The sequence below is a fragment of the Schistocerca piceifrons genome, chromosome X (genome assembly GCF_021461385.2).
Source record: "Schistocerca piceifrons isolate TAMUIC-IGC-003096 chromosome X, iqSchPice1.1, whole genome shotgun sequence".
NCBI classification, from domain to species: Eukaryota; Metazoa; Arthropoda; class Insecta; order Orthoptera; family Acrididae; genus Schistocerca; species Schistocerca piceifrons.
Genome location: NC_060149.1, coordinates 280,945,758 through 280,961,165, shown reverse-complemented (window position 1 = coordinate 280,961,165; position 15,408 = coordinate 280,945,758). Strand labels below are relative to the sequence as shown.

General features: G+C 36.0%; 1 protein-coding gene across 1 annotated transcript in view; it reads left to right on the top strand.

The window, feature by feature from the left end:
- Window positions 1-15,408, top strand: part of LOC124723127 (palmitoleoyl-protein carboxylesterase NOTUM) — a 235,440-nt gene that overhangs the window by 117,290 nt on the left and 102,742 nt on the right. Inside the window, 3 exon segments of the mRNA XM_047248314.1 lie at window positions 7,218-7,313; window positions 7,424-7,484; window positions 12,333-12,497. Coding sequence (XP_047104270.1) covers window positions 7,218-7,313; window positions 7,424-7,484; window positions 12,333-12,497 — 322 coding nt within the window.

Genomic DNA, 15,408 nt, shown 5'->3' with positions numbered 1-15,408 from the left:
CTCCTAAATTTTGAACAGGATTTCTGTGTACTTGGTTCCTAAACACTTATGCAGTGCAGCAGATTGTCCTTGCACCTATGTTAACTAATCCTTTACAGATTCCTTAGGCCAGTATTATACTATCAAATTTCTTTGTCCAGTATCTTTGTCAAATATGTTTGTCAAAGGAATGTGATGGTGTAATTTATTTATTTATTTATTTATCTTACAGCTCGAAACATGTATTTAACATGCATGGGCAATGTTATAATAATTACATTTAGATTATTGATACACAACATAAATAGATTACATGCTATTAAGTATAAGATCATTTAAGTATATTTAACATAGCATTCCTGAGGTCAAATCATGTCAGCACCATACTGTATGGGCACTTCAATATAAGCCATTTTTTAACTCATTTTTAAAAATTCTACCAGAAAGCTGTTTCAGGTTGTTTGGCAGAGAATTATAAAATATTGCTCCCTTAATGAATGGTGTATTTGTTGTTAGATTCAATCGTCTGCTCACCGTATGAAAGTATGATTTTTGTCTTGTATTGTAATCATGGATTTCCATATTCCTGTTTGTCACTTTTTTGTCTTTTTTCACTAATAATATTGATTGAACCATATATACTGCATAGATAGTCGTAATATTAAACTTAATAAACAGGTTTTTACATGAAGTTCTGGGTCTTACTGTTGCCATAGTTCTTATTACTCTTTTCTGCAATAAAAATACCCTTTTTATATTGTATTGGCTACAACCACCCCACAATACAATTCCATTAGATAGATGGGGATACACCAACCCAAAATACGCTATTTTTATTGCTTCGATATCTAAATATTGAACTAATCTCCTTAGTAAATACAGACTAGATGTTATTTTACCACAGACATGATCTGTTTGCTGATTCCACGAAAGTCTGTCATGTATATATATCCCCAGAAATTTACATTCTGAACAGGTATTTTCCTGAATGTCCTCATTTAAAACAGTATTTTTATTTTAGCCACTTGTCTTAAAATAAATTAAATTAGTTTTGTTAATATTGACCCTCAGGTTTTCTTTTTCAAAATGTGTTTGGACTTTTTCAACAAAATTCTGTACCACTGAATTTAGGTCAGTATTACTACGTGCCCAGCAAACCCCAGAGGTGTCATCAGCATACATAGTAATACGATGACTGGTGTCTACTACTTTTGGGAAATCATTCACGTAGCAAATGAACAAGAAGGGGCCCAAGATAGAGCCTTGTGGCACACCAAAATTTATATTTCTTATCTTTGATCTTCTTTTTTTGATTACCTCTCCGTTATCATACACAACTTCTGTGCATTGTTGTCTATCTTTAAGGTAAGATTCTACTAAAAGCAACAGTTTCCCACTGACACCATTATAAGTAAGCAAGTTTATTTAAAAGAGCGCTATGATGGACTCTGTCAAACGCTTTGGAAGGATCTAAAAACACTCCTGCCGTTTTGTAACCTTCATTTATTTTCTCCATCAGACAGTGTACAAACTGTACTGCTGCAGATATAGTGCTCCGACCACTTCTAAAGCCGTGTTGGAAATCTCCTATTAAGTTATTCATATTATAGTGCTCGATTAAGATTTCTAGCATTATTTTTTCAATTAATTTACCAAACACTGCGGTTAAGGCAACTGGTCTGTAGTTCTGTGGTTGTTTTCTTTCCCCTTTTTTATATAAAGGTTTAACTATAGCAAGTTTCAGTTTCTTCAGAAACACACCTTCAAGTACACAATTTATTAGATGGACTAATGGTCTGGCTAACTCCCCCTTGCATTTTTTAAGTAGAAAAGGAGAAAATTCATCCCATCCAGCTGACCTTTTATTTTTTAGGCTGTCAGTTAGTTGTGTTACATCCTTGATGTTTACTGTAGGTAGCTTACAAGAGTCCCTTTCCTTTTCCTTATCATATTTAAACTGCCTCTCCTGTTTCATGCAAGTATCATTTTCAATAGCATCTATAAAGTAATCATTAAATATATTGCTAACTATATAAGGATCAGAAAAATTATCATTACATATACTTAACTCTATATTATTAATTTTAGTTTTTGAATCAGTGTTCCTCATATCATTAACTACTGCCCAGCACAACTTTCAGACACAGTCAGAATTTCTGATCTGTTTAGTAATATGTTCTACTTTCCTTCTCCTTACTTCCTTGGGATACTCATATTTATATTTTTTATAATCCTCTTTATATGAATCAAGACTGGTTTCTCTGTGTAGCTTATACATATACTCCATTCCTTCTTTGAGTCTTTTCGTTTTTTCATCCAGTTTTAAACGTTTGATTACTGGAGGTTTATTTTTATTTACATTGATCTTCTTTGCCACGATAGTAATATCAATATGTCTAGTTAAAATTTTTACAAATACTTCCCATTTGCTGTCAACTCCCCTTTCTCTATAAACTGATTCCCAAGAGTCTTGACCCAAAGTTTTCTTTTGCAAGGTGATGTTGTATTCAGAAAATAATCTTCTATTCTCATATTTTTTGTTTTGTTTAAGTTTATTAAGACAACCAATCACTAATAATTGTCCTAGATGATCAGATATGTGCCCGTTTACAGTCTGTGCCGACACAACATTTTCATAATTGGCCATTACATGATCTATGGAATTGCTGCTTGACTCAATTATTCTAGTGGGCACATGACCAAGTAGATCTTTAATATCATAGGATCATATGCGGTCTTGTAAACCTTTGCATTCCTGGCTGTTGCTTAGTGTGTTTATATTAAAGTCTCCTAACATTATAATATTTACTGTATTGCCACCCTTGCTTAGCTTCCCCAATACACTATCCAGTGCTTCCAGGAAACCCTAGAGATTACCAGAAGGGCCTCGATATATACCTACCACAATAAGTGGGATGGATACAATCATTAACTTAATTATCACTGCTTCAAAATCTTTCTCAATACAATAGTCATTAACCCATGATACTTTTTCTACAGAACTTATTAGGTTACATTTCCTTACATAAGTAGCAACACCCCCTCCTTTATGATCTATTCTACAGAAAAACGACGTAAGATTATACTCCTGTAACTTATAATATTGAATATTATGGTTAGCTTTTTGATGCCCTGTAACCATGATTACATGTGGAGCTAGATCTGTAACTAAGGCCTCAAATACATCGATCTTGTTACCCAAGCCCTCAACATTATAATGTAAAAATGATATATTAGTACAATCATGAGAGGATATATCTTTGTCAAGATTAATATTATCACACAAATTGATAGTTTCTAAATTAGGAACACTGAGGGACTTTGTTATCCTAAAAAATCAACAGTCTTGACATTGCAGTGAGGAATTATTTCCGTTTGCTTGCTCTGCAGGCATATATAATTATCACTTCTGTCTTTCGTGTGTATGACATCTGAGGTACAAGGTAGCAGATTTGAATTATTTCTTTTTGTTTCCTCAATAGCTCTGTTGATGTCAGTTGCTAGAGTATTCTTACCCAGATGATTAAGATGTAGTCCATGTACAGTGAAGCTGCTTCTTTGATAACTGTTAAGGTCCAACACTCTCACATTTTTTAACTTGGAGCAGAAATGTTTTAATTTTTTGTTTGTAGATCGGATTTCTCGGTTCACACACGACCAGTCAGGCAGATCAAATCTCGCTGGAATATTTGACACGATCACATTTGTATGGGGCAACATCATTAACATAACAATAAACTTTTTAATAAATGAACTGTAATAGGAAACTTTGTCAAATGTCGTCAAATATTTGATCAAATCTACGGCATCACTGTAGAATTGATCAAAGAAGTCGCTTGTCTTCTGATCACTGCAATGTGACATGTTACCACGTGGAGCGCTAGCATCGCTGCAGCATTCTGTCATCTGTAGTGTTTTTATAAACATTACTGGTAAATACAATTGGTGTTTACCAACAACTACAAAATTAATAGAGGTGTATGAAGCTGATGAGGCACTTTACAACATGAGGCACCCTCAATACAATAATAGATTAAGAAGATTGGAGACCTAACCTAACCCAACCCTCTCCTGTGACAAGGAATCAGAGTGTTACAGTGAGCCTGTCTTCTGCAGATATAGTGGTCCTTAAGTGAGTATTGTGCTTTGTGATATGAGGATACACTCCACTGAGCACATACAGAAATGTATGCTCATCCATTCTTACGTAACTGATGTACGACTTGACGTCCTCCACTGTAAGCTCACGTAACAAGTTTTGTTGAATGCTTTTATCGTGTTGTCGTAAAACTCATGGCTTCACCCAGGTACATTTCCTTTTTTCTCCCGCTTCTCTTCTGCATGTGCACACAGTACAATTGTGGTACATGCAGTTGCTGTTGACAACAAGTTGTTGTTGTCAGCCATCTTGAACTTTGACGAAAAATATGATGACAGTGTAATACACATTTTTAGTGTCACGTCAAAGATCTTTGTCAAATATATTTGACGAATATTTGATCACATCTTTGATCAAATCTTTGACAAAGAAATTTGATAGTGTAATACCGGTCTTAGTCTTGGTACACCAGTCTGTAGCCTTTCGTATCTGCAACTTCGTATCTGTGATCTCATTATGTCACTAGTTCTCCATCGATTGAACTTCAGTAATACAATTCTCTTTCAACATTTTCAAGCTTCATTCTAATTTATTGTTCAAGGAATCAATAGGAACAAACTGCATATAGAAACCCATGTCCTGAAATATCATCCAACAACTAATATAGAGTGTCTAAGTTATAGCAGGCAATTCTGCCACTAGGTGACCCCTCTGTCAGCAAATGTGAGTTTCTGTATCTGCATACTGCAAGTGGAACATATCACACAGTATTATGAAGAATAGATGTAGAACACATCCAACATTATCACAACACAGCTTGTGTCCCGTCAGCATACAAATACACATTTATTGTCGGAGAGAGGGCCTAGCTGCAGGCAGTTTTCCATATAAATACAGTGCTCTGTAGAGTTGCTGGATGACATTACCAGACATGAATTCAAATTCTCAGTTTGTTCCTCAAGACATTCATCATAATCTCTCAAATGAATTCTATTCAGTTGAAGAATTCCTGGAAACTAATCATTATAATATATGTTTCTCCTATACGATAACGAAAACCTTTTAGTTCTTAAAAGAGCCACTTATTGTCTGTGTTTTTTCTATGTAAATAATTGATTATTATACAAAACTTAACTGAATTGTAAACTTTGACAAAGCCAACTGTATGAAAAATACTGAAAGGTGAATAAAGGTTCAATTCTATTATATTTGAATTTTGTCAATATTCAGTGTGTTCAGAAATTCCCATTGCAAATGTCTAGGACTTGTAGGAGGGAGTGCGTACATAATATTTTGAATAGGAACCCATTTCCAGAAAATATCATTCCGTTTCTATGGTCGTTTCAATTCAGATGTTTAACTCATCCACTTCTACTGGACGAATTGAATTAGGCATCATACAGTATAATTATTAGGTACAGTTCAGCAGGAAACATAATTCAACATCCATTTATCACTTAAGCTCATTTGTTTGTATTAACATTTAAATGTTACGTGTTTGCATTATTCCAAAACAAAAAAAACCAGTATGCTGTACATATAGAACATAATTTTAAGTGTTGATACAAAAAACTGTGCTTAAATCATAAATGGATCCTTTGTTATGTTTCCTTTCGAATCTTTACATAATAATTGCACTGCATCACACCTAATTCAGTCCCTGATCCAGAAGTGAATAAGTTAAAAACATCGGAATAGCAACCATCATAGAACGGAAATGGTATGTTTCCAGACCTTGGTTCCTATTCAAAATATTATGTACTCACTTCCCTCTATAAGTCTTATAAGTTTGTAACAGAAATTTTCAATAACCCTGTACAGATTTTGTATGTAATTTAAACAGAGTCAACTACTTTTGATGAAATCAGAACAGAAATCAAGACTCGATGCAACTGTAGGTAATTGGAGATTTCACTGTTACAATTTTTGCAGATATTTCATCATGGCAAGATAAAAAAAATTAGCTTGCAGCAAGGTGGAATTACTGGTCATGTAGTATTTACTACATCAGTAACACATTTAGCTAAAAGAGAAAATAAATAAAATTTCATGGGACTATGGAACACACTGCAGGAAGCAATTTTCATTGCCTCCAGATGGTCAGGATCGCTACATGTCCAACATTTTAGAAAAGTGTTCCTGGAGAATCTCATAGAAGAATATTACCCAGAAAAATATTTAACAATTAGATTAGAATACAGAGGTACATTATAACAGCTGGTTCCACTTGATTTCTCTCAAATACCACAGTGTCATTATTAGTCGTGTCATCTATGTGTGACCAAATAAATACTAAAAGCTGCTAACCTAGGTAAGGTATTCTGTTTCCCAAAGGAGATAGCAGCTCTTAGTTCTATTGATATAGGCTAATTATATATTAAATGTTATGTTGACAAAGAGTTAGTTCCTTAAAGTAGCAGGCCGTTTCTGCTAGCCACAATAATTAATACAAAGAAATGTGAACAACTCCATTCTGTTAATTTACAAAAGGAATAGTCATCTAGGAATTCCCTAGACTTATTTTACAATGCATTGGAGGTAGTTTTACTGTATTCTAATGAAGGCTAATAGATTATGTTTTTATTTCAAAGCCTTGTCTTCCTTAAGTATTGTATGCTCTTGAAATTTTGCCCAAAATTTGATAACAATGCTGTATAAATTACAACTGAGCTGAAAATTTTTCTTTTAGTTGCCACATATATTATTTCAGTGAACATAAACAGACTTATTAAAATCAATATTTCCAGTACTGTTAAGAAGAATATTCATGATTTTTGTAAGCATATTGTTTGTCAATAACTCATAGATTCTTAGAAGACTTGATATGATATGGAATAAATCCTCCTTGAGGCAATTACAGGCATCTGAATGGTCCATATATTGTGTAGATATCTTTCAGTGTTCATTTATTGTGTGTAAAAGTATTATACTATGTGTTATGCACTCTTTTTAAAAATCTATGTTCTGAATTACATGCTGAGATGTTTCCTTGGTTCAGATAGCCTTCTACAAAATTGTTGTTTTATTTTTCACTACTTAATAAAAGATAGATTCTTTTGTTTTGATAAAATTGCACAAATAATTTTATTGATTTTTAGCATACACTCAGACACTAAGACTAAGTTACCTGGTTACACAGGAGGATGGTACTGCTTTGACACAGAAACATGTCTTAATCGCTGGACGGAACGGCGTTACTTAATGAGCTCTTCCCATTGGCCCGAAACACGTACTGGTCTGTATGAGCATTATTAATTAATATTTGAATTTGTCATAAGTCAGAACATGTGGATTTATGTCTACACAGCACCACTTTATATTAATCATTATTTAATTCCTTTACAGTTGGAGGAATATTGTCTCCTAACCAAGAAGAAAATCCTTTTTGGCATAATACAAATCATGTGTAAGTCCATAAATTTACAGTAGCTGTAATACATGTAAACACATTACTGGGATTGTGTTTCCATATAATATAGGAAATGCAATCAGTATGCATAGATGGTGACAGGTTTGTTTGACCCAGGGGAGAGTGTAGTAGAGATTCTGAAGAAACTGAACTGGCAGACTCTTGATGATAGATGAAAACTATCCAAAGAAAGCCTACTTACAAAATTTCAAGAACCCGCTTTAAATGATGAGTCTAGGAATTTAGTGCAACCCCCTATGTATCACTTACATAGGGATTGTGCAGACAAGATTAGATTAATTACTGCTCACATAGAGGCCTTTAAACAATCACTCTTCCTGTAGGATGTACTATCCTCCATGCACTACACAGTGATTTGCAGAGTATAGGTGTAGATGTAGATGTAATGGCCTAACTATATGATCATGGAAGAAAATTAATGCATACTAATAATTTGCAACTGTCTGTTCATTTATTAAAGTTGGAAGCAAAGTGACAAATTGAGAATTATGTTGCTAGAACTGAGGAGGATGAGTTAGTTATTGTGTGAATCAAACATGAGAGTATAAAGAATGAGATTTTCACTCTGCAGTGGAGTGTGCGCTGATATGAAACTTCCTGGCAGAGACTATAACTCAGAAAGAGAAAAGAAAAATTGAATAATCTTTATGAAAGTAGCTTAAGAAAATTACCAAAAGTGTACAAATTTTATTAAGTGAGATGGTAAATAGTGGAACAGGAGACTCAGCAGACTCATGACTGGGAGTAACTGGGTTACAAAAATGATATTTGGTCAACATAATTTAGGTGAATGTAGGGATGGGTCTACCTCAATAACTGTTAAATATGAATTAATTGTTAACACTAAATGATAATGTCATCAACTGGACATTGTAGCCTAATCCAAAAAACATTAGTACAGTACATATTCCAGTATAAAGCTCTATTGGTTTTAGGTTGGCAGCACTGATGCTCATAAATGTCAGGTGGGGCTAGGGGACAGCACATGGCAACCACTGTGCATCCTATTACAGCTATACTGTCACTATCACATTTTAACAGTCTGCATCTATCAGAAAGATCAGTAAGCATAACTTTTTTTCAGAATGGTCTGTGGTAATAATGAAAATTTGTTATTTGGATTTATATTTTCACACCTATAACATGTTGATTTTTCAGCTGTTGTGTAATAATGTTATTATAATACAAAGTAATTCAACAGAGACTACACTAAAAGTGATGGACACTAGTGATGATATGATGTAATTAATGCGTAATTTGCTGAAAATCAAAATTTTACTGTTTCTCAGACACAAACCTCGATGTTCCTCACATTCATACACTGTACACTGAGTATATGACATAGATCATTGCCTTCATATTTTTATTTGAATGATCATGCAATGAATGTAAATTGTACAGTAGTACATAGGAATTTCCTGGTGCCAGAATTCTGATTCTCACACATCTTAATCCACGACCTGTGATTCTAATGTTCATACATCATGGGAGCCATGCCAGTTTCGAATGATCTGTATCCAGGACATATCATCTCCCAAAACAATTACTTAATTTTCTGTGGGTATATTTAAAAGGAACAATGTGTTTTACTGAACTGTACATGCTTAACAACCTGAAGGAAGAAATTCATGACATGATTTAAGCCAAGACCGCAATCGTTTGTACAGTGATGACTAGTTTTGGCAAATTTGAATTGGCATTTTCAGACTGCAGTAGTACAAGCAGTAGCATCTACAATGAGCATTACAGGTAGACACATTATCATAAACGATAATACTGTTACTTGGAGTACATAATTATTGACTATGGTAAACAGCCTACCTGATTATGATAAAGTGTCTGCCTGTAATGATAATTGTAGATGCTACTGCTTGTACTAATTTAATTTTAAAATGGCAATTCAAATGCTGTCAGTTTACCATTCTCACATATGCTGCTACTAATGATGTTGTTGCCAATGGCATCCAAGCAATTAGGTAGACAGATATGTAAATATTACTGATTTTCATTCACTGCAGACAGCCAGACCCACAATTAATGTGCTGATAAATCATGTGCCACATATAAGTTAATATAAGATAATCTCTGCAGTTTTGCCGGCCGCGGTGGTCTAGTGGTTCTAGGCGCGCAGTCCGGAACCGCGGGACTGCTACGGTCGCAGGTTCGAATCCTGCCTCGGGCATGGATGTGTGTGATGTTCCTAGGTTAGTTAGGTTTAAGTAGTTCTAAGTTCTAGGGGACTGATGACCACAGAAGTTAAGTCCCATAGTGCTCAGAGCCATTTGAACCATTTTGAATCTGCAGTTTTTATTTCAGTAAGACATTTGATTTAGTGTTTCAGCATCCTGTCCTGTGATCAAAATTACAGGGTCAGTTGAAAGTATTTATCTACTTATTTTATGAAGTGTGAGGTTGTACAGTTGATATTTTCCACACCAGAAGCACCAAATTATTTTTTGTTCCCAGCACCAGTGATATGGCACTTTGTGGTGTATGTAGTCCATAAATTATTTAAGCAAAAGTATTCTTAAAAAAAGAATTCAAAAGTGTATATGGTATCATTTTCTACTAAAACGAATATGAGGAAATAAGAAAGTACTTCTCACAACACAATGCCAACGAGGTATGACTTACCACAAGTCACATTTTAGTCTCTGCGAACCTGCCAAAATCTAACATCAGCAGGGCTCCATGCAATGCAGAAAGATGAAGATCACCTAGTACTTAAGGCTGATAAGGAAAATGCCACAGTTGTTCTTAACACAACTGAATATTATAGCCAAGTGGCATCACTGTTGGAAGATACACATACAAATGCCTAATGGTCTACCAGAAGATGTCATTAAAATTTTTAGAGCATGAGCTCCTAGACCTGCATGCTGTACAGATTCCACTGAGGCCAGTTGTTAGTGCTATTGGTTCTTCCACCTAATATCTGGCCAAATATTTAACTAAGCTAATGACTTCAATAGCTGGCCAATGTGAACATCACATCAAAAATTCTCAGATGTTCATTGAGAAAATTAAACAGATAAGAGTTGGCCCAAATGATATTTTAGTCAGCCTTGATGACACATTGAAACTGTTGGTGGAGCATTTTCCTCCTGAAGTGATAAGGTTTTTCCAACATGTTATGATTTCTGTATGGTGGTAAATTTTATGAAGTGACAGATGGAATGGCAATGGGTTCTCCAACTTTTTTATAGATGATTTTGAGGAACATGCATTAAATTTGGTCCTCTTCATCCATCTTCATTTAATCATTATGGTGATGACACATTTATGGTCTGGCCACATGGCACAGACTCTCTTGAGCACGTTCTTGAACATATGAACAGTATGCACCCAAATGTTCAGTTCACTGTCAAGACAAAGAAAGAAGGAAGGCTGCCATTTTTAGATATTCTGGTACAACAAAAGTCAGATGGACATCTTGGCTGTTCAATGTACTGCAAGCTGATGCACACTGATTTATATCTTAGTGCCCAGAGATTTCATCATCCAGTCCAAAAGAGAGAAATTTTAAATACATTGGTACACAGAGCAAAAACTGTTTCTGGCAAGAACCACTTGGATTCTGAAACTGATCATCTGAAGTACATGTTCAAAAAGAATGGCAATGGTCCACAGGATACAAAGTCAGCATTCTCCAAGAACAGAAAATGTGGAAATGTTGAACATTAACGTGATGAGCTACCAATGGTATTCCTTCTTTCCTGTAGCACTACATCCAACAAAATAGGCACTGGGAAGATGAGGTATAAGACCTATTTTCTGATCTCCTAAGAAGATAAAGGAGATGCTACACCCTGTTGAGTACAGTCTTAGCCTCGTGATCCCTGAGATTTATAACATTTCTTGTGAGTGCAGTTGCAGTTACATTGGTCAGTCCATCCACACCATCTCCAACCACTGAGCAGAATATCAATGGTGTATTATAAAATTGGCAACTGGAGAAAGCTGCAGGTGCAGATCACAGGCTGACAAACAAGCACAAAATACTGTTTGACAAAAGAAAAGCTTTGTCCCTGGCTCCTACATACTGGGATTCTCTAATGAAACAGGCTGTAGAAATAAGAATTTGTGATAGGAATGTCAACTGTGACAGTAGATAGAGAAGAGGCAGAGATATATGTCACTATGTTTACACTACTACAGGAACGGTGGCACCACCAGCGCAGACACTGACACCATCTGCAACTGCTTTACGTAATTACTGACGAATCAGAAGTCACTACAGCAACAGTTTTGCCTGTCAGTTGTTTCTGATGAAGTCAGTGGAGGTAATCGTCAAAAGCTTGAGGTTTTATTCTATCCTGAATTGACATGTCAGGAAAGCCAAGAATGTTTTATACACGAAGGTACTTCCAGGAAACCTTTATTTATTGTGAATATTACCAGATCATCAATATGTGCATTGCTCGACAAATGTTTTCTTATCATTAACATGACTGGTTGGAGCTGCTGAATTAATATAATTTACAGTAATTAAATTTATAAGCTCTTCACTTCCTGTGACTTGGAATGTTTCTAGAGGTTACTTTCTTCCTTTAAATTCTTATGTTCTGATTCACATTTTTTCACCACATTTTCTTAAATTTTAAATACAATGCAGTCAAAATGTAAATACTATTGTATTTATGTATGTAAGTATTGTAGTATAGACCTAATTCTGCATGTTTCACTCTGTTAGTCGTTAGTTAGAAGATATCACATGTATTTTACTGAGTGCTAATTTGACTAACATGAACTTTATATGTCCTTAGCTACCCATTATTGTTTCTTGCATCATTGTTGACTTAATACATACATTTTCATTTACAGGCTAGTACCTTATTGCAGCAGCGATTCTTGGAGTGGATCAAGAAACAAACCTTTGAAGGATCTACAGTTCACATTCATGGGTGCCATTATTGTATCACAGGTTATAGAGGATTTGTTGCCTCTGGGATTAAGTAAAGCAACATCCCTAATGCTAGCAGGTAGCAGGTGTGTGAGTGTGTGTGCAGTGTGTAGATTCAAAAGAATCAGTTAGTTCTCATAGTGCAATGACTTCACACAAAGTTGTATCAGCATATATGCATTATTATTAAATTAAAATTTTCTGTTTAATGTCTTGTACAATTTTGTTTATTTGATATAGGTACAGATTTGACTTCTCCTGTATTCTTCATTTTTCTGCTTTCTTTTTGTGTCTATTAGGTTGGTGCATAAGTTCATAGAGTTTTTGGTTTGCATGTTGGCATTCTGTTTGTTATGGGTTTAGTTATCAATTGTCATTTTTTACTTGTAAATCACTGTTGCTGTTTCAGTTTACATATTGTCATTTTGTTAATTTGAGACAGTGAATGGAGCTGTGGACACTAAAAAAATGGATTGCCAGGAGGAGAAATCAGAACATTTCCGTCATACTCTTCTGTTTGAGTTCAGTAGAGGGGTGACAGTGGAGGCAGCCAGAAACATTTTTGCTGTGTGTGGGGATAATGCCATTGGGCAGAACATGGCAAGAAAATGGTTTTCTCAATTTAAGCAAGATCATTTTGACGTTAGTGGCTTTCCACATTCAGGAAGATGTTCGGAGTTTGATGAAGATCGTTTAAACGCATCAATCCACAATGGTCCACATCGGTATCCTTGAGAAGTGGCAAATGTGATGAACTGTGATCATTCCACCATCATGTGACATTTGCATGTAATGAGAAAGGTTATAAAATCAAGTGTTTGGGTACAGCATGCTGTAAGCCAAAATTACAAAAAAATCATGAAGTGGCCACATGAGCATGTCCACCATTCATATCCTGTACATCTACATCTACATCTACATTTATACTCCGCAATCCACCCAACGGTGTGTGGCGGAGGGCACTTTACATGCCACTGTCATTACCTCCCTTTCCTGTTCCAGTCGCATATGGTTCGTGGGAAGAACGACTGCCGGAAAGCCTCCGTGCGTGCTCGAATCTCTCTAATTTTACATTCGTGATCCCCTCGGGAGGTATAAGTAGGGGGTAGCAGTATATTCAATACCTCATCCAGAAACGCACCCTCTCGAAACCTGGACAGCAAGCTACACCACGATGCAGAGCACTTCTCTTGCAGAGTCTGCCACTTGAGTTTGCTAAACATCTCCGTAATGCTATCAGGCTTACCAAATAACCCTGTGACGAAACGCGCCATTCTTCTTTGGATCTTCTCTATCTCCTCTGTCAACCCAACCTGGTACGGATCCCACGCTGATGAGCAATGCTCAAGTATAGGTCGAACGAGTGTTTTGTAAGCCACCTCCTTTGTTGATGGACTACATTTTCTAAGGACTCTCCCAATGAATCTCAACCTGGTACCCACTTTACCAACAATTAATTTTATATGATCATTCCATTTCAAATTGTTCCACACGCATACTCCCAGATATTTTACAGAAGTAACTGCTACCAGTGTTTGTTCCGCTATCGTATAATCATACAATAAAGGATCCTTCTTTGTATGTATTCGCAATACATTACATTTGTCTATGTTAAGGGTCAGTTGCCACTCCCTGCACCAAGTGCCTATCCGCTGCAGATCTTCCTGCATTTCGCTGCAATTTTCTAATGCTACAACTTCTCTGTATACTAAAGCATCATCCGCAAAAAGTCACATGGAACTTCCGACACTATCTACTAGGTCATTTATATATATTGTGAAAAGCAATGGTCCCATGAAGTAGATTCTGGGTTTCCAGAAATGACATGATACGCGAGGAAAAATCATGTTCTAAAATTCTACAACAGATCGACGTCAGAGATATAGGTCTATAGTTTTGCGCATCTGCTCAACGACCCTTCTTGAAGACTGGAACTACCTGTGCTCTTTTCCAATCATTTGGAACTTTGCGTTCCTCTAGAGACTTGCGGTACATGGCTGTTAGAAGGGGGGCAAGTTCTTTTGCGTACTCTGTGTAGAATCGAATTGGTATCCTTTCAGATCCAGTGGACTTTCCTCTGTTGAGTGATTCCAGTTCCTTTTCTATTCCTTGGACACTCATTTCAATGTCAGCCATTTTTTCGTTTGTGCGAGGATTTAGAGAAGGAATTGCATTGTGGTCTTCCTCTGTGAAACAGCTTTGGAAAAAGGTGTTTAGTATTTCAGCTTTACACGTGTCATCCTCTGTTTCAATGCCATCATCATCCCAGAGTGTCTGGATATGCTGTATTGAGCCACTTACTGATTTAATGTGAGAGCAGAACTTCCTAGGATTTTCTGTCAAGTCGGTACATAGAATTTTACTTTCGAATTCGCTAAACGCTTCATGCATAGCCCTCCTTACGCTAACTTTGACATCATTTAGCTTCTGTTTCTCTGAGAGGTTTTGGCTGCGTTTAAACTTGCAGTGAAGCTCTCTTTGCTTTCGCAGTAGTTTCCTAACTTTGTTATTGAATCACGGTGGGTTTTTCCCGTCCCTCACAGTTTTACTTGGCACGTACCTGTCTAAAACGCATTTTACAATTGCCTTGAACTTTTTCCATAAACACTCAACATTGTCAGTGTCAGAACAGAAATTTTCGTTTTGATCTGTTAGGTAGTCTGAAATCTGCCTTCTATTACTCTTGCTAAACAGATAAACCTTCCTCCCTTTTTTTATATTCCTATTTACGTCCATATTCAGGGATGCTGCAATGGCCTTATGATCACTGATTCCCTGTTCTGCGCTTACAGAGTCGAAAAGTTCGGGTCTGTTTGTTATCAGTAGGTCCAATATGTTGTCTCCACGAGTCGGTTCTCTGTTTAACTGCTCGAGGTAATTTTCGGATAGTGCTCTCAGTATAATGTCACTCGATGCTCTGTCCCTACCACCCGTCCTAAACATTTGAGTGTCTCAATCTATTTCTGGTAAACTGAAATCTCCACCTAAGACTATAAC